Raw genomic sequence first — 21,285 nt, 5'->3', positions numbered from 1 at the left:
GAAGTCGTGATTTGCTAAGATCTAACATATTTTTACAAAATAAACTAAGAAATCACACAAGACATGCACATAACACATTTACTTGCATTCTCCCCCAAAATCATGTAAAAACCGAAAAAAAGGGGGTATAAACTCACCTTTGCTTGATGTTTCGGTTTTTGAAGAAAGAATGGAAAGGATTTTTGGTCCTAGCAACACCTTGAAGTGGATCTCGAACTTATGAAGCTTCAAGGATTGGAATGACTTGATGAAGATCCTTAAAACTCTAGCCAATTTTTCGAGATCTTGGAGAAAGGAGAAGATTCTTTGAGAGTGTTTGGAGAGTGCTTGGAAAGTGTTTGGAAGAGTGTGTGTGTGCTTAGCTCTCGGCCGAGATATCAAGAAGAGAGGGGAGAGAAGGATGAGGTGACTTTGCATGGAAATATGTGAGACCATGCATTGTTACATGGTGGACAATATGGAGGTGGCACCTCCAAAGTCAAACCCCCCCTCCATTTAATTTTTCATTTTTTTTTTGTTAAATAGTGTTGGGCCGAGAGTTTGGGCCAAAAAGGTAGGAATGGAATAGTTTGAGCCCAATAAACTTTAGTTAGAATTTTTGGAACCTAATCATAAAATTTTCGGCCCATTGGGCCCTTGGAAACACTTACGGCCCAAATAGAATAAAAGAGTGGGTTTATGGCTTTCTAAGGTTAATTGGATTAGCTATGGCCCAATAAGGCCCATTAGGGTTAGAATGAATCATTCTAGGCCCAAATGGTCCAAAATGTTATAGATTTGTGAATTGGGTCCATTTAGAATCCAATTAGGGTTTCCAAGCCCATCATAGTTGAATTGGATGCTTATTGGTCCATCAGGCCCAACAAGGAAATCCTAGTCTAATATGGACTCAAACCGGGATTCTTAGGGTTTTCAGACTCTTTGATGAACATGAAAGGTGAATTTAAATGAGCACTGAGTGATATTTACTTAGAGTATATGTTTTACAATAGTTGAATGATTACACGAGAATAGAATTTCCTAGTAAACATGCTAGTTGTGACACGTTATGTCCACGCTACACCCAACCACATGAGCTACGTAAAGAATATGGTAAGCACAGACCTTGTAATGCTAGGTTTGATGAAATTTTGTACACATGTAATTTTGCTTTCCTCCATCAATAACATTTTGTTCTTGAATTTTCACCTCATGTTCTATTTCAAGCTTTTGCACATTCAAGATAAATCATGGGGGTTCGTTCACCAATACAGTATCTGGAAGGTCGTACATAGATGGGCTTGTGGACCACTTTGATTTTGTGGACATGGATGTGTTTTCAGTCTACGAGCTAGATGATATGATGGCAGTTTTAGGGTACAATGATGGAGGTATAATGTTTTACCATTTCATGATCCTAAAGACAGACTTGGATAGGGGATTGTTACCCCTTGGCACCGATCAGGAAGTCATTCAGTTGGCAAGGTATGTGCCTAATCATAAGGAAATTAATTTGTACATTGAGCATGGGAAGACTAGAGTAGTCCCTTACTTTAAGTCCCCATTGAAGGTTCGTATTAAGGAAGTTGAAGGGGATCATTCTCCTGAAATGAATAGGGTTAGAATGAAAAGGAGACCAGTTGGGTCATGTAGTAAAAAGTTGGATTTGAATGAGCCCACTTATTTGTCAAAGTTGATTGTACCCTATGAACCCGTGATTAACAAAAAAAACACCCAACTGATCGAGAGAGTGATCCCTTTAGGGGTACAATTTGAGGATAACCAAGGTAAAAGAGCCGTTGACACAGGGGATAATCACCAACCAAAAGGGGATGCTGATCCAGTGGATGATTATGAGGTAATGGGGGATGTAGATGCAGAATATGGTGGGGAAAAAATCTACATGATGTTCAGTTTTTTGAGGATAAATATAGTGGAAGTAAGGAAAGTGTTAGTGATGGTGCTTGGAGTGAGGGTAGTAGGAGTGAGGGTAATAGGACAGATGATGATAGTGAGGATGAAGACTTCTTTGTGGATTTAGAAAAGATTGTAGATGATGTGGATGTTGATATGAAAGATTTTCATATACATGTTGATGAAGATGTTGAGTGGGTTCAAAAAACGACCAAAGAAGCAAGTGGTAGTGGTGTTGACTTTACTGAAGGTGAAAATTTAGAGGTCATAGACCCATAATCATTTGATTCACCTATTGTAGGTGAAGATAACAACAGAGAGAGGATGTTGAGAGACATAGGAAAAGCAAAATCTTATTTTGAAGGTGTAGTTAATCCAAAGGCTTTCACATCGGGACAACAGTTCAAAACAAAGAAAGATGTGAAAGACTATATAAACAAACATGCAGTAGAAACCAAAAGGGATTTACATTTTGAAAAAAAATGACAAAGCAAGGATAAGGGATAAGTGTAGAGGAGTGGTCCCATATATGAGTGGTGGGCCATGGACAAAGTCAAGGACTGGATTCAAGGACAAAACAGTAAATATGAAAGAGGGTAAATGTCCTTGGGTTGTACTAGTGTCTAGACTTAAAGAGACAGATGACTGGGTGGTGACCACCATAGTTAATGAACATCGGTGTGTGCAATCAAGAGCCATTAAAGCTTGCAACTACAAATTCATTGCAAAAAACATTGTGAAGCAAATTGAGAGTAATCCAACCATTCCAATCAATGCACTTCAAGAAGATCTCATCCAGAAATTCGAGATGAACATGTCAAGAATGAAGGTACATCGGGAAAAGGCATTGGCTCAGAAGCATGTTTTTGAGGATTTTCATAAACAATATGCTATCTTGAGGGACTATGGACTCTATTTGATGGAAAGAAACCCAGGTACTAATGTCAAGATCGATTGTCACACCGAGCCAAATATAAATTCTGATACAAAGACGTTTAGGAGAATTTACATTTGTTTAGGGGCATTGAAGGAAGTATTTAAGGCTAATCTAAGGGATTTCATAGGGGTGGATGGTACATTCATGAAAGGTCCCTATCCTGGTCAAATTTTGACTGTCGTAGGGGTAGATTCCAATAATGGGATATATATATATATATACATATATATATATATATATATATATATATATATATATATATATATATATATATATATATATATATATGCACTTGTTGAAAATGAAACCACAGATTCATGGACATGGTTTTTGGAATAACTTGGTGATGATCTGGAACTTTATGTTAATTCAAACTTCACTTTCATCTCAGATAGGTAGAAGGTACATATACTTCAATTTAATTTGATATTATTGTTATTTAGTCAAATAACTATTGAAATATTTAACTAGGGCATCATTCTTGCAATTGCCAAACTTTACCCTCAAACTGAGCATATGTTCTGTCTCAGGCATATATATGATAATATGAAAAGACAGTGGAAGGATAAAGAGCTCAAAGATTTTATGTGGGCATGTGCAACTGCTACTACTGTAAGGCATTTTGAGAAAGCATTAGAAGAGCTAAAAAAAATTCAATGCTGAAGCTCATGATTGGGTGATACATATTCCTCCAACTCATTGGGCAAGATCTCATTTCTCAGGTTAGCACTTCATCTTTCAATGATGTTTACATTTACTTGTCATTGTTAGGTTTTGTTCTTATTTTGTATTTTATCACTAAACAGGGAGGGCACATACTAACATCTTGTTGAATAACATGTGTGAGGTTGTGAATGGAAAAATACAAGGTGGTAGGGATAAACCTATCATTTATTGTTTGGAGTATATTAGAGAGTATTTGATGAAGAGAATTTGCATTGTCCAAAGAGAGATTGATAGATCTCATGGTCCTCTCACACCAAATGCCACTACTCTTTTTGATCAAATGAAAAGACAAGCACAAAAGCACAGGTGTATTTTCAATAGGGTAAAACTCAAGTCACTACTCATTGGGGTGATCAGTTTATTGTGAATTTGGATGAAAAAACATGCACATGTAGACATTGGGAAATTACAAGCATGTTACGCTCACATGCAATAAGTGCAATATGGGACAAGATTAAACATGGAGCAAAGAATGTTCCTGAGTTGGAGCATTGGGTCCACCCATTCTACTGGCTAGTTACATGGGCAGAAGTATACAAATACAAAATTGAACCTATAACTGGTAGATTGATGTGGCCCAAATCACCATGCCGAACCAATTTGCTTCCACCCGAACATGTTGTTCAGGTATGTCTTCATATATCAATATAACTACAGTCGATGAAGAACAACAATTTAATCTTATATACATTTGTAGGTGGGTAGGCCCAAGAAGAAGAAGAAGAGGGTATATGATGAACCTGCTACACATGGGCATAAACTGTCCAAGATGTGGACCACTGTCACATGTGGAAAGTGCAACAACAAAGGGAATAATTCACGAACTTGTAAAGGTCAAGGTGGCCCTAATGACAAAAGAACTGGAGACACAGGAGGAAAGAAGTGAGGATGGGGGTGTTGTTGTTAAGTGTTGGGTCTTTTGATGTAACTTGCAACTTACTTTTATGGTCGTGTTAACACCTATGTTTATGTAACAAACAATACTTACTTTGGGCTCCTATTTTTTGTATGGTCATGCATGTTGACCTTGAATATTTGTACATATTTTTAAACTATGAAACGATGTGAACTGCTGTTGTCATATACAATAGCATTTTTGTTAAATTGGTGTTCTTGTCAAATAATATTTGGGATATTCAAAGTGTATGGACAAATGGAAACAATACAACACACATAAGCCATGACACAATAACATTGTTCTGAAATTAAACCATTTGATTGCATAAAGACTATATCATTCAGACAATATTAACCACAACATAATTTCTTGCATTCAAACTCAAAACAGACACAAACACTACATAAACCATGCTACAATTTCCTGTCTTCAGACTCAAAATAAGACCACCAGTACATTAACCCTACGACTACGACAATACTTCCTGCATTTAGACACCACATTCAGACGCAACTTCAACCATGCTTCAAGTAACGAATTGCAAAAAGACCCCAACTGAAGAGAATGATTAACTTATACATCCTAGCTTGCATGATAGCTTGTTGAAGGGATTCTTGGAGCTTGTTCATAGAATTGAGTAACCCATGTATCACTTCCACCGATCTAGGGAACATGGGCTCATCAAACCACCCAATCCAACCATACATTCTCTCATTACGAAGACAAGACCAAAATCGCTTTCCAGGGTTGCGATCTGACCAGGAAGTGACGATCGCTAGATCACGATTTCCACAAGCACATATCGGCATTTTCTGCAGCCTTCTTTCTCTAACAGTAGTAGTGATCGATTGAATTGGGAGGAAGAACAAGAAGAAGTAATATAGTCGTTAATAAAATGTTCAGAAAAGGTCCTTTAGGGTAAAATGACATAATTACCCTCATGTGCAAGTCACATGGAGGCAACTTAACGTTGGAATGGATGGACATCCAACTTGGGGACCAAACGCGTGCAACTTATCGTTCGTATGTACTATTTGAAGGAAAAAAGTACCGTAGGGACACATTAGGAAAAAAACCAAAACCTAAAGGACCATTCGCGTAATTTGTTATAAAGATAAACTCATTTAAAATTTTAAATCCTATTGAAAACTTAATCAAAATCCATAAAATTTTAAATCCTATTGAAAACTTAATCAAAATCCATAAGTATCAACCTGGATTCCTATTCCCTAATTTTAAGGATTTCAGTGTCAGCCAGACGACCTTAAAAAAATTGGATGCAATTGCAATCGAATGATGAATGGAAGCATCTAGAATTAACGTGTACAACACGTTGTTAGACACCTCTAGGAACTGCCGGAAGCTTCGGTATTGATCCCAAGTCCCCAACGACGCCACTTTTTGTTACCTCCCTGACTATAAATTGAGACCCGTTCTTCTCTTCTTTCATCCATCAATTCATTCGATTCATATCAAGATCAATCCATTCATTCGATAATCCTTCAAAATATGCAGATCTTCGTGAAAACCCTAACGGGGAAGACGATTACTCTCGAGGTGGAGAGTTCCGATACCATTGATAATGTCAAAGCCAAGATCCAGGACAAGGAAGGAATTCCTCCGGATCAACAACGGCTCATCTTCGCCGGCAAGCAGCTCGAGGACGGCAGAACCCTAGCCGATTATAATATCCAAAAGGAGTCCACCCTTCACCTCGTCCTCCGTCTCCGCGGCGGTATGCAGATCTTTGTCAAAACTCTCACCGGCAAGACCATTACCTTGGAAGTCGAGAGTTCTGATACAATCGACAACGTTAAAGCAAAGATCCAGGATAAGGAAGGGATTCCCCCTGATCAGCAAAGGCTCATATTCGCCGGGAAACAGTTGGAAGACGGCAGAACCCTAGCGGATTACAATATTCAGAAGGAATCGACTCTTCATCTCGTCCTCCGCCTCCGTGGTGGAATGCAGATCTTCGTCAAGACGTTAACCGGGAAAACGATCACTCTAGAGGTTGAAAGTTCTGATACGATCGACAATGTCAAGGCTAAGATTCAGGACAAAGAAGGGATTCCACCGGATCAACAGCGTCTGATCTTTGCTGGTAAGCAGTTGGAAGATGGTAGGACCCTAGCTGATTATAACATCCAAAAAGAATCGACTTTGCATCTTGTTCTGAGGTTGAGGGGAGGGATGCAGATTTTTGTCAAGACACTGACAGGGAAGACGATCACTCTAGAGGTTGAGAGCTCGGATACGATTGATAATGTCAAGGCAAAGATTCAGGACAAGGAGGGTATTCCGCCTGATCAACAGAGGCTTATATTTGCTGGGAAGCAGCTTGAAGATGGGCGGACTTTGGCTGATTATAATATTCAAAAGGAGTCCACTCTGCACCTTGTTCTGCGTCTTAGAGGTGGTGTTTTCTGAAAAACAATCAATCGTTCATTATGTTTTATTAAGTAACGCGAATACTTGATGTTTTATATAACGTACTGTTGCCATTTCAATGATATCATGGTTTTTATTTAATGATTAAGCTTTTGCTCTGTTTTATTCAAATGTCAAGAAATGAAACAAAAACAACTAAAATTTTCTCATCCTAAAAATGAATCTGTTTGCACTTGTCATAAAATGAATCTGTCAATTCTTGAAATAATAGAAAATGTCACAACGATTCATAAACAAAGTAGATTCACATTTGACAATAACACCCAGTGAGGGTTTGAGGTGTGAAGCTTTGATTAATATATAAATATCTAACACAGTTTTATCTTCTTATTTGATAGTAAGAAACCAAATAGTCAGAATATCTTGATATACTTTTCTCTTTAGTCCCCGTATTCTTTTACATTTGAAGCCCTGAAATGACAAATATAAGCCCTCACTCAACCTAATGTTCAACTTTTCACACAAGTAGTTATGTTGATGTGTTAATGATTTGCCATTCGTTCCACAGTGTCAACTTTAACCTCCTTTACTCCAGCATCAAATCTGTTGTCCCTTTAATCACCTTTAAAAAATGAATATCAATCTCAACGAGATTAGTTTGTATATGCCACAAAGTTTAGAAGGTAACGAAGTTGCAAAAGCTCTATATTCTGCATCTGTAGAGGAATTAGAGCGAGCATATTGTAGCAGCAGCTTTTCTTCACACAATGAGCTTTTTGTCCTCATCACAACTGCAGACTTCTAAGCTCTGCCCAAATAAAGAAACCACAGTTTAGGCCTGAAAGCTAAAGGTACCCTTTCTGATTTGCTTATGTAGTAAATGGATAATTACATTGATTAATACAGAAAACCTAGGAGGGATGATATGTCTTTTCCCCTAACGACAACCAATACATTCACATTAGCAACATTTCCTTCTACCATAAACCTATAAAGATCTTGAAACTTTACAACAACATTCGCCCTCTTGCATCGGCTTTCATGGTTGAAAAGATAAATTAAATTCGAGATCTTGAAACTACACATTAATCAGCACCAATATGAAGATGAGGATAGCATCGCTGCTCTATTCGATCCTCAATGCATGAAGAAAATACATCGAGATTTGATGATCCAGTGTGGTAGAAGGGATGTGGAATTTTTGGTAAATTGGCTTGTACACGTCAAATGCTTATGTGGCTCTATATTTAAAAACCAACATCACGTCATATATTTAACGGTTTTCAAGTTAATGAGTTGCATGATATGGTTATATTCTAAAACGTCATTGCATATTTGGTATAAAAACTAACACCACGCCACAAGGGGCATCTTTGAGGACATGCGAGATGGGCGACATATGGTCCATGTCATAGAGGGGTTGTTAAGAATAAAAGGGCAAGATTATCATTGTTAGATAAAAAAGTTATTTTTTTTTTTTAAATGTTGCATTCTTGAATGTTTTAATGGGTTTAAAGAAAAGAAGGGTTGAAAGTGATTGTTTTGGAAGTTAAGGGGTTGCGGCTGGTTTCCTTTAAAGTTGGAAAAAGCACTTGGTCGGTTCAAATACCAGGTTTGATACGGGTTTTACCTGTGTTTGTGCCCCGGATATTTAATGCATGTTTCAGCTCTCAGATGATCATTATTCACTCATCCGTTTGTGTAGCTCTTTCATATTTTCTTTGTTGTTGTTAGGGTTTGTGTATTACGTTTTCAAATAGCTTCAGTGTTGTTTGAGTCTTAATATGTTTTACTCTGTTCTTGTTTGTATCTAGATTTATGAGTGAGATGGTGAATGTAGTGAGGTTTAATTTGTAAGTAGCGGGGGTTCTTATTCTTTTAATAAAAGGATTATTGATGTTGTAAATTCTTTGATTTTTCTAAATGGTATCACAATTTTGATTAACATACAAAAATCTACCACAAATTTATATTCGTATTTGACATAAGAAACCAAATATTCATAGTATCTTGAACACTTTTCTCTTAAGTTCTCATATTCTTTACATTATTTGAGGACATGTGATGACAAACATGCCAAGTTGATGATTTTATGTTACAATGCATCATAATCAAGTGAAGGTTCCATTCCTTTCAACATCTTTTTAACACCCTCACTCAACCTAAACTTTTCACATAAATAATTATGTTGGTGTGTTAATGATTTGCCACGTGTTCCATAGTGTCAACTTTAACCGTCTTTACTCCACTAACCATCAAATACATTGTCCCTTTAATCACATTTATCAAATGAATATTAATCTCAACGAGACTAGTTTGTATATGCCACAAAGGTTAGAAGGTAACGAAATTGCATATTTGTTTTCACAAAATACATCAACATGGAAGATGCAAAAGCTCTATATTCTACATCAGCAAAGGAGATGGAGTGAGCATATTGTAGCAACCTTCTTCCCACAATGAGTATTGACTACGGCAAGTCTTTGTGATCTTGGTGCCTGACTTTCTGTCATCATCACAGCTTCAGACTTCTTCTTAGCTACCCAAGAAAAAACATAATTTAGACCTGAAAGTTGAAGGTACCCTTTCTGATTTGCTTATGTAGTAAATAGGTAATTACATTGATTAATACAGAAAACCTAAGAGGGACGATCTGAGGGAAACATATGTCTTTTCCTTAATGACAACCAATACATTCACATTATCAACATTTCCATCTACCATAAACCTATAAAGATCTTGAAACTTTACAACAACAACTACCCTTCTTGCATAAATACTTTGGCCTGAGAAAGAGGATTTCTCTTTGAATTGATAAGTCTAAACCCCTATTTAAATAGTTTGTGTTGTTGTTATTGTTAGGGTCTGTGTATTAGGGTTTCATATAGTTCTAGTGTTGTTTGAGTCTTAATACATTTTTCTCTGCTCTTGTTTTCTATCTAGATTTCTTGTTTTCTATCTAGATTTATGAGTGTGAGGGTGAATGTAGATAGGTTTAGTTTGTAAGTAGCTTGAAAACCAAATGGTTCATATTTTATTAATAAAAGGACTATTGATGTTGTAAATTGTTTGAGTTTTTTACAAGGTGGTCCGTTTTTACATACGATTTAGTTTGCTATCTAGCAATCGGCAATCGACAATCTGGTAATCCAAAGTCAAATCCCATTTTCGTTCTAATTCCAAGAGCTCAAGCTAAAATACTATATATGGTGAAATTGGTTAGCAAAGATTTACAATAAAAGGATATGCTTCTTGATATTGCTATTAAAGAAGTGATTATGTTGATTGAATTCTTCGGACAGTTTAGAGAAACATAGTTCTCTAAGGCAATTGATGATGTTAAGGAAATTTCGGTTGAAATGAAGATTGACTCAATATTCCCTCTAAATGTCCCATTCATAGAAACAACAATGTGATGAGAATCCAAGTAATCAAAATGTCGTACTTTTAGACAAGGAGAATTTTAAAGTTAATTAATTTTATATATTGTTGATCAAGGAGAAGCTTCTCTTAAATCAAGATTTGAACCATTGAAAGAGTATGAAAAGAATTTTGTTTTTTTGTTTCCAAACAATATGATTGAATTTTATGACAAATATCTTAAGTTGTATTGTAGTTATAACACCCGCAGATTCAGGTTGGTCAATAAAGACATTATAAGTGTTGAAAATGATTTTTTGATAAGATAAATAATATTAATCAAAGTTATAGTATATGTGACAAGGATTCCATACATATAGAAACACTCAAATCTAACATCATAAGAGGAAGTTATGATTTTTCTAATATTTCAGCGTAGCAGTATACAGCTCAGAAACCGAAATTGAAATCAGTCAATTGTTAGGAAAAACAATCTAAACAAAAGTTGAAGGTATCGTCATTTACTATATGTCGATACAAAGACATTCGATAATGGATATCATATGAGAGAGTTATGAATTTTTAACGGACTTTAACAATCTAAGTTTGTTAAGAATATAAATTTAAAAATAAAGTAAAAAATTAGCCTACAGAGTCTAAATGAAAGTTGTAGATCTCATAGATAACTATATATGGATATAAAACGCGTCGAAAACGGAGCTCGTATGAAAAAGATATAAATTTTTAAAAATATATATAATTTCTCGCGCGCACAGACAGCATGCGTAGCGTGCACTGACACTCCACCAGTTTGCCGACACGTGTCACCACCCAGAAGCTGCCACGTCACCCGGTCCAACCAATTTCATGGCGCGCACCGACTATTTGTGCGACGCGTATTTCTTTCATCCCTATAAATATGTTCAATTCTCCGCTTATTCCTTCATCCCTTCACCCCGATTCTCTCTGAAAACTCTTTCTTATCTTCATCCCTTTATTCCCTAAATTTCTGACTCTGTTAGCGAGGCCTTGCGGTGTCAGATAGTCAATGATTAGAAGCTCCCGGATCAGAGTTATGCCTGTATAATTCCCAATTTTTCGTCAGAATACTTTGTAAGTTAAGCTACACTTATTTTATTCAAGTGTAACTTCTAATTATAGTTATAATCGTTATTATGAACCTATAATTAAGATTTATCAGTGATTCCAACATCATTATACTGATTGATCTACTTACGGAGATGATGTCAAGGCTAGATTTAGTGAGGTGTTTAAAGTGAGATTTTCAAACAGTATACTTTGTATACCAAACGGACCCTACCTTCAAACAGTATAATCGTTATTATGAACCAATATGATCTTACTTGATAGATCTTGATGTAGACATTGAGATTAGTGAGGAATCTAGACTATCATTAATCGCCATAAATATAAGACTAAGACTTAGTAATGTGAACATAGGTCACGCCAGAGAAAAAGATTAAGTACCACGGCGAAGTTCTGCTCAAATTCTGAGGCATCCACTTTTATCAAGTAAGTGCATAGTTACTTTCATCTTACATACAAATATAAAGTATTTAGATAATTAAAATGCTATATTTGCCTATTATCTGTGATTGGAACCTTCTGTGTTAGATGAAATTATATAAGCCAATTTTGTTTAACCATATATGTATTTTTATACTTATAATATATGGGGTAGTGAAGGGTAAAGAGAGATGAAAATAATGAAGAGAGGCTGAGACTTTAATAGTACTACCGGACTAGTGGTGTAGTTACCTAGTAGGGTATTGATAATGACCACATACAATTCTATACAAGGCAGGTCAAAAACATGGGAAGACACACGACCTGTAGATGTTTATAAGTCAACGTGGACAGGGCTGTAACCTATAGATGTTTACAAGCCATACACAGGCAGGTTTACCGCCTGTAGGGGTGTTTGGTATTGATTTTAGAATGACTTTTGACTTTTAATTTTTTCAAAAAGTCAAAAAAAAGCCAAAAGATGTTTGGGTAATAGAAAAGTTCTTTTGAAAATGACTTTTTGCATAGAATAAAATGAGGGGTTTCAAAAAGTCACAAAAACCTAACTTTTTGTGACTTTACATGAAAAAGTTAAACCAAAAGTCCTTTTTGCTAATCCAAACACATTTTAAAGAGTTCCTTTTGCAAAAAGTCCTTCTACAAAAAGGACTTTTGATGTTCAAAAGCAATCCCAAACACCCCTAGGTGTCAGTCTATCATACATAGGCATGTTTACAACATGTAAGTGTTAATAAATTCTTATGCGGGTAGGTCTACGACCTGTAGGCATTAAAGAATTGTGCATGGACGGGTCTACGACTTGTGGGTGCTATTGAACTATACGAGGACATGTCTTTGACCTATAGACGTTAAGGAACTTCGTACGGACAGGACTACGAACCGTAGGTATGAATTATCCATGTGGGTATTCTATTCACCCCATGTGTAACACCCGGTCCATGGTACGTATTTAAATTCAAGTATTTTTCATGTTTTGCCCTGGGACTCGGTGAGTTGGAGGCCCAACTCGTCGAGTAGACTCGACTTTGGACCCGGAGGTTTAGTGACATACTCGACGAGTCGGGGGACCAACTCGACGAGTAGGAGCTGTCTGGATGAAACCCTAATGTTTGGGTTTGCACCCTATTTAAACGTCTTATTCTGCCTCAACCCAACCCCCATCTTCCTCCCGACCCATAGAAACCCTAACTCGAAACCCTAAGCCCCTTTTGAGTGTTCTTGAGCTTTTTGGTGACTTTTATGTGCATTTGAAGTTGGAAGAGAAGAAGAAAGCTTGGGAGTTCAAGTGGAAGCTAGTAGATCCAGAGGTTTTGCTTCATTCTCAGTTCATTCAAGGTAAAAAGCTTGAACCTTGACCATCTATCTCTTAGATCTTGTTTTGGGGCTATTTTCTACCTTTTCTAAGCTTTTGAGAGGCTATACTCGAATTTGTATGCATATTTGGAGTTGCACTTCAGATCTGGAACCATTGAGGGTTCCCATGGCATAAAGGTGCCAACTTTATGGCCTTGGGAGACCCATGCAACATATAAACCCCTTTTTATGGCTTTTTGAGCCAAAGGCCCCATGCATGGACATCAAGTTTGTAGCTTTACGTATAAAATGGACCCTAGGAGGCCAGATCTATGGTTTTGATGCGTTAAGACCCATTCTAATCGACTGAATAGTTTTGGATAAAGAGGGACTCGACGAGTCGGGTCGCATTTTCCCCCAACTGTCTTCTGGAAATGGTATTTGGTTGAGTGGAAGGAACACTCAGTCTGTTAGGGGTTTGTTATGGACTTGAAGATCGAAGGACTCGACGAGTTCAAGGAGGAACTCAGCGAGTTCAAGGCAATGTCCCAACCACATGAAGACAGACTCGACGAGTTCAAAGATGAACTCGGCGAGTCATAGACTGAACACCTTCATATGGATGAAGATGAACTCGACGAGTTCAAGGACGAACTCGGCGAGTCGGTTGACGATAGTCTGATGTGTTGTTGAAGGCGAACTCGTCGAGCTCTTGCTAGACTCGACGAGTAGGGACGGGATTATGGCATTTTGTGGGCATGAGGACTCGGCGAGTTGGTGGACCAACTCGGCGAGTCGAGTCAACCAGATGTTGACTTTGACCAAGGTTTTGACCTTGACTTTGACTTGGACTTGAGTGACCCTTGTAAGGGTTATGAGTATGAATTGATAACTTAGAAAAGTTGTCGTATAGGGATTGAGGAGTCGAGGAGAGTCAATTTTCACACCGAGGATAGTGCAGGCACTACACGACATTGAGGTGAGTTACCTTCCAGTAGAAGTGGGTCTAAGGCACCACGGCCGACCCACTAGTAGTTGATTACAGTTGAGATGATTGTCTTTGTGATAATTGTCTGGTTTGCTATTACTTGATGTGTTCTATGTGCCAGTATGATATGTTCTATGTGATAGTGGTAGTAGGAGGGGAATAGTCCCCCAATTTGGTCGTTAGGACCGAAGGGTATCTGACAGCATGAATATGATATGTTATTATGCGATAGTAGTAGGGGTGAAATAGTCCCCGTGACCAGGTGAGATAAATCGGATGGTAGGCAGGCACCTCAAAATGGCCTGACATGGGTAGGTCAGCACCCCAGAATGGCTTGACATGGGTAGGTCAGCACCCCAGAATGGCTTGACATAGGTAGGTCGGGCACCCCATAATTTCCCGGCAGTATGTATGATGAATGGTATGTTGTATGATGGGGGAACTCACTAAGCTTCTTGCTTACAGTTTTTAGTTTTGGTTTCAGGTACCTCTTCAGCTAAGGGGAATGAGCCGGCAGGGTAGCAGCGCATCGCACACACATGATTTCCGCTTTGAGAATCTTGGGATTCTACTCTGACATTTTACTATTTGATGTTATGGTTTTCGAGACTCGTGATTTGTGACTTGATGTTTTGAAATGATAGCAACGATGTTTTCCGTAAACTATTTTATAAGTAATGTAATTAAACAAACATTTTTGGGTCTCGATTTTGGGATGTTACACCATGATTACCTTATGAACACATATTGCTAAGGAATCCCCGAAAGCAGTATTATTCACTTAAAGATCATCTAAGATAGATCCCTTGAGATTATCAGTTAGGATCAAGAAGTGAGAATAACGGGAATGGGTAATCGGGTTAATTGTATGATGCAAATTATAAAAAATTCTTTATAATATTGTGGGTTAAAAACGCCTATGTACTTACCAAGTTTCCCAACCTAACTCACTCAGTTTCTTTGTATCACAAGTAACGGTACGAAGGTATTTAACATTTGGACCTGATGAGAGATTAAAGGAAATGTAGGTCATTAGATGTTGTAAGGCCAATAATAATAATGCTTATGCTTATGTTTCTTGTATCAGTTATGACATCCCCAGTCTTAATGAATTAATGGAAACATTTCTTTGGAAATACTTTTTATGGGACATATTCCGCTATTACAAATGAACCCTGTTAAAAAATAAGCATAATTAAAAAAGTCTTTTTTGGTCATGAAAATGGGGATGTCGCAGTTGGTATCAGAGCATTATTTTAAGCGAACTAGGAATTTTTATGATATCTAGAATTAAACTTAGAATGCTAAGCGATGATCGTGAGATGAATGTCTATTATATTTTAGGTAGTATACCTAAATTTACGCAAGCACTGGAATAATTTAGGAATAAAATGCCTAAATTGTTATAATGTGCTAAAATGATTTGTATTATAACATGCCTTAGGTTGTGAAACTGTTATGACTTAACTTAAATGAAAGGTCTATTGCCAACCATAACCTGGAAATAGGAAATTTTATGTGTTCAGGTTTCTAAACGTTTAATTACGGTATTAGAACTGGCATATAAATTTTCGGAGTGATAAGAAAAACCATTCATCTAAACCTTCACTGTCTTAATATTCTCATCTCGGTACATTGAACGTCTACTTTAGTGTATAGATCGACATGGTGAGAACTCGAAGTGGGCTAGGAAACGGTAACGAAGACCAACATCATGAGCTCTGTGTGATCGAGTGTACACATGGAATGGTACCAATAGTTGAACCTGATGGCAAGAGTCCAAGAAATGATTTAGTCTATGATGGTCGAACAAAGGGAGGAGATAAGACAAATGTTACGTGATAATATGGATGAACCCACTGCACCTATTGTGCGACCTAAGTTGAACGAAACACAATATGAGGAGGGAAACTACAACCGGACTATTAGCCAAGCTGAGCCAAGAGTAGTTAGAATAAACCAACCAACTGGAGGAAATGATGGGCGTGGATGCAAGTACAAGGACTTCATGGCATCCAAGCCACCGAGTCTTTCTGGAAGCCCAACACCAGCGGAAGTCATGGATTAGATCTCCGAAATGGAAATGGTGTTCGGGAGTTGCGACTGTAGCAATAGGCAGAAGACCGTTCTCGCGGTCAGATAGTTGAAGATTGGGGTATTAAGCTGGTGGAAGTTACTGGCTGATACTATGCCCAAGGGAGAAGCTAGTAAAATGTCGTGGGAAGACTTTATGGTACAATTGAAAATTCAGTACTTCTCTGAGCAAGATTTTCTGAATATTAACAATGAGTTCCAGAATCTGAAAAAGGGCAAGATGAACGTCAGCGTGTACGCTGCAAGTTTTACAAAGAAGATAAAGCTAGTTCCTAACTTGGTTCCCACCGAACTTTCCAGGGTAAATAAGTTTGATATGGGACTCCCAACGGATTATAGGCCAACAGGCATCGTAGGTTCATCTCTATTCTGTTGAAGTAAACGCCTTGTCTCTTCCATCTGACGATCCAACATCATCTGGATCATTGCTTGTACCTCGTCCATCGTGATTGGCTCGGGTGCAGCTGCTACTATCGGTACTTGCTCAATCACTTGGGGTTGAGGATGCTGATTGCCATTAGCATTAGTATTTTTGATTCTGCTTCGGGTTCTCGCCATGTTGATCTATACACCAAAGTAGCTGAATTTAGATCTTTATTTACGATAGACGTTTATTTCCTCTTTGTCACTCTAAAACGTTACATGCTAGTTCTAATATCATAGTCGAACGTTTAGAAATCTGAACACGTAAAGTTTCCAGATCCGGTCGGTAATAGACCATAGATCCGATTAAATAATAGCATATAAGGCATCTTTATAGCTATAACATAAATCATTTAGCACAAAATAGCAATTTAGGCATCTTTCCTCAAATAAGCTAGTGCTCGTGTCTAAAATATAGTAGACACTCATCTCACAATCATCGATTAGCATTCTAAGTTTAAGTCTAGAAATCCTACTAATTCCTAATTCGCTTAAACTAATGCTCAGATACCAACAGTGACATCCTCATTTTCACGGCCAGAAAAGACCGATTTGTTTTATGCTTTATTTGAAAAATCAGAGTATATTTTTAAAGAAATATATTGCGGAATTTATTCCCAAAAACATGATAAAGAATTTATCAAAGCATTTCCAAAGAAATGTATTTATATTAAAAACATCGGGATGTCATTGTCAATATAGATCAAAAGCATAAACAGAAACAACATAGGCCTTACAACATCTATTTATTATAGTGGCCTATAATCCATTGATCTCTCATCGGACCATCACTCATGTGCTCGCTTGCCACTACATGTATACAAGAAACTGAGTGGGTCAGGCTTGGGAGCCTGGTGAGCACATAAGGTTTTCAACCCATAATAATTAAGTTTATTAATGTCATCAAAAATTCATATAGGTTGTGTCGGCTAAAAATCGATCGATCTAAAATTCGAATTACGGGTTGTGCATTGCTATGCTAATTCTTAGAAAAATCATAACTTCCTCATACGAAGTCAGATTTGGTCGTTCTTTTTATGCATGTTCTCGGTTTAACGTATACTATGACTTTTGTTTAGATCGTTAAGGCTAAAAAGTAATTTATCAAAAATTCACTTTTTACGTTACGCGGTGTCGTGTCGGTTTTGTCGTAAAACTTCGACAGGTCATAACTTCTTCGTTATAACTCGGATTTCGGCGTTCTTTATATCTCTGGAATCTTGTCACGACCACTAAAACTTTCTTCATAGATATTGGGTTTATCTATTATTTTATTTTTGACGCTTATTTTCATTCTTAATTTATTATAACTTATAACTGAGTATAATGCTCATAAAATCACATAATTCACATAATATTCAAGTAATTCCTCTTTATTACTTCAAAATAGGTTAGTTGTTGACCCTAAATATTACATCTTTATACTAATGCTTAGCCAAGAAACACGGGATTTACACAGTCATAGGAAACGGTCTCACGAACCACCTAGGTACCAATTAGAGGTAAAACCTCATTCTACAGCTCATTCCTCAAAGTTTGACCAAAAGTCAAACTTTGTCAAAATCAATGGAAGCGCACTGTGACTAAGACTGGCCATGTCACGCCCACTACACGACAAAATAGCTGTGAAATCCTTCGTGAGGGGCGTCACGACCCTCATTCAAGCGCATTACGATTACTGGCTGAACAACCACCTTCTTTTAAGCACTTAATCCTTAGAGTCAGAGCCTCCAAATCTCAAATCTAAAACTCCTCAATGTCTTAATGTATAAAGTTTCCAACTTTATCCGTAACCAAGGCTCCATCAAGCTAAAACTTAAACCCTAACTAAAAAATGGTCCAAATGACCAAGAGTTACTGCATGGCTCAAAGGAAGCCCATGCATACCTACTTTTATAACATCTTAAGTCTAGAGATCAACTAAATATCATCATAAGGTTTTGGAGTTACTCAAACTCCAAGAACATCCATCCAAAGGAACCAAAAATGGATATAATATCAATATTAATGAACTAAAAGCCATAAAGGTGGAAGCTTTATACCCTCCAAAGGTTCGGGAGTGAAAAGAAAGGGTTGATCTATTTTGGAATCAAACTATTTTGTGCCTCAGTGACCTTCTTCTTTTCTTCTTCTTCAAGCTTCACCAATAATATACAAAAGGCTCAAGAAAATAAGAATGGGGCTAGGGTTTGCAATGGGGGAGTTTCTAGAGAATTAAGCCGCCAAATGAGGCAATCTTAGGGATTTATGCCTTTAAATAGGGCCCAAGGCCCGAGAATTAGAGTTTTATTAAATAGAAAGTGTATGTCGTGTACAATAGAAAACGCACCACGCCTTCATTAGACTAATGCATTGCGACCAACCTAAGTCGTGTCCCACTCCAAGCTAATTCCTATAACTCTAAAATTTTAAATGAGTTAGATATCGGGATTCGGGTGTTAAAACATGTATAATACCACAACAAGAAAACCCCGGCCTCCTGGTTTTTAAGAATCAACCACACATGATGGTGACAGATTTCCAAATATGGCCGAAGATAGCATATTAGAGGCCGATTGTGGAGGGTGTATGTGTTGAACAAAATCCAGGGTTGAAACCACCATCGACGGATTTGTTTATGAAGTGTGGATATGTTGGTGGACCTGTTGAAGATCGAGGGTGAATCGTCCTGAAAATATCAAAAAATCATTATGGGTATATGAGGTTGAAGATCGAGGGTCGATTTGTTGGTGGAGTCGTCGGATACAAGGAAAAGAGACGGAAAAGAGTATGGCGCTGCCAGGGGATGGAAATGATAGTGAAGAGATGATATGTAGGTAGGCATAGTGAGGGTGAACAACAGTGATTGTAGGTGAACGTCAGAGACGAAGCTTATAGGTAGGCGTCGGAGGTGGTGGTTGTAGGTATATTTTAGACGTGGTGGTGGTTGTTGCAAGTAGCATTTGGGTTGGAAGATAAATGTGACTATAGGAGGCTGACGATGGGAGGCTGAAAAATTAGGGAATTAGGGTTCTTATTTATTTATTTACATACTTGATCCTTGTAGTTTATAAAATGATGCATTAACATAAAATACAAAAATAGAGGCATTTCAGTCATTTTACTTAGACACAACGTCTCATTTCTAACAGAGTTGGCCAAAAGGACCAAACGGACAACTTTTTTAAACCACGGGGACCAAACGGGTAGGAGATTAAGGGTGAGCATTTGGACATCCGGATCGGATCGGATCGGGAACCGAACCTGGACTGGTTTCTTAGATTAGTGTTGGTTATCGGTTCTTTGTATCATATGAAATGGTCTGGGTACAAAAATGGGTCGGTCTGGATCCGGATCCGGGTCCGGGTCCGGGTACAAAAGCAGTTTGGACAGGAATTTTAAAGAGGTTATTTATTTTAAACCTATATTAGATTTTCAACCTTTTTGTATTCTGTGGAAAAATTTAAAACATGCATATCTCGTTTGTTTGAAATCGTATTGACATGTATTTTTTTTTCCAGCGTGTAGTTTAGAGTTTGTATACGATTTTAGACTTCGGATTTGTCGTTTTTGGTTTTTATATTCAATGAGTTACAGTCCCCTAAAGTTATGATGTCATAGCTGGAATTTTTTAGTTTTTCAAATATTTTTTTGTATTTTGTATTATCTGAAAATTTGAAAACATACATATCTCATTCGTTTGAAATCATTTTAGCATGCATTTTTTTCCAACATGTGGTTTAGAGTTTGTACATGAGTTTAGACTATAATTTTATCGTTTTGGAATTATTTTCAATGACTTATAATAGTCTCCGGAAGTTGGAATATCAAAACTGAATTTTTTTAGCTTTTCAACTATTTTTTTGTATTTTGTATTTTGTGAAAAATTTAAAAATGCATATCTTATTCGTTTGAAGTCGTTTTTGCACGCGGTTTTGTTCTAACATACAGTTTAGAGTTTGTATATAATTTTAGACTATATTTTAGTCGTTTTTGGTTTCATATTCAATGATTTACAACACCCCCCCCCCCCCACACACCCAAATCGAGATATTCTAACTTGAATTTTTAGCTTTTCAGCTATTATTTTGTATTTTGTGCAAATTTTAAAAATATGCATATCTCATTTGTTTGAAGTCCTTTTGGCATGCGGTACAAATAATCATAAATTAACTTTAGCATCAAAAACTAACTTTCGATAGAGCTTCAGCTACTTTGTCTCATATGCACCTAAAGTTGTATCGGTCCAACGGGTACAAGAAACCGAAATGCCCGGCCCGGACCCGGTAAACCTCCACAGGTCGGTCCACGGTCCACCCATTTCTACCAAACCAGTTTGGTCCAAAAACCGGTTCCGGTCTAATCCAAACGCTCACCCCTATAAGAGATTCAATAGTTGTCCTGATTGTGCATGTTTTGGAATTTGGAAAACCGCAGGACCAATCGCTTAATTTGGTCTAAATATAAGATTATAAGTTACAAGCAAAGCTCTATTTTATGAAAAACTCACAAAGTAACTTTCTTTTAATATCCTCAACCACAATTATAAACACAAATACAAAAAAGGTAAAGGGTTCAATGTGAGAACCAAACCAAACACACAAATTTAGCATGTTCCACTCAAATGATCTAAGGTTGCTATTCATTACAAACCTATATAATGTTTTTTTTTCCTTTTGGATCGAACTAGAGCTAATAAATCAGCCATTATTCAAAAAAAAATGCAGTAGGAAAAGTCTCACAGTATAGCAATCA

At 37.2% G+C, this 21,285-nt stretch overlaps 2 protein-coding genes across 2 annotated transcripts; both read left to right on the top strand.

Moving 5' to 3' along the window:
- The first annotated feature begins 2,422 nt into the window (after positions 1-2,422).
- Positions 2,423-4,442, top strand: LOC145112389 (uncharacterized). Its single transcript, XM_079048555.1, has 4 exons — positions 2,423-2,966; positions 3,637-3,862; positions 3,952-4,183; positions 4,254-4,442. The coding sequence occupies exons 1-4, from the start codon at positions 2,423-2,425 to the stop codon at positions 4,440-4,442; spliced, it is 1,191 nt and encodes a 396-aa protein (XP_078904681.1).
- A 1,272-nt stretch (positions 4,443-5,714) lies between these two features.
- On the top strand, positions 5,715-6,986 carry LOC145115330 (polyubiquitin). The gene has a single exon (XM_079051603.1). It carries the CDS (start codon positions 5,964-5,966, stop codon positions 6,882-6,884), a length of 921 nt encoding a protein of 306 aa, XP_078907729.1. The 5' UTR covers positions 5,715-5,963; the 3' UTR covers positions 6,885-6,986.
- The last annotated feature ends 14,299 nt before the right edge of the window (positions 6,987-21,285 follow it).

This window comes from Lactuca virosa, chromosome 5, assembly GCF_052849685.1.
Source record: "Lactuca virosa cultivar CGN04683 chromosome 5, Lactuca_virosa_CGN04683_v6, whole genome shotgun sequence".
NCBI classification, from domain to species: Eukaryota; Viridiplantae; Streptophyta; class Magnoliopsida; order Asterales; family Asteraceae; genus Lactuca; species Lactuca virosa.
Note: the sequence above shows the minus strand (reverse complement) of the source record. Positions and strands in the feature narration are given on the sequence as shown.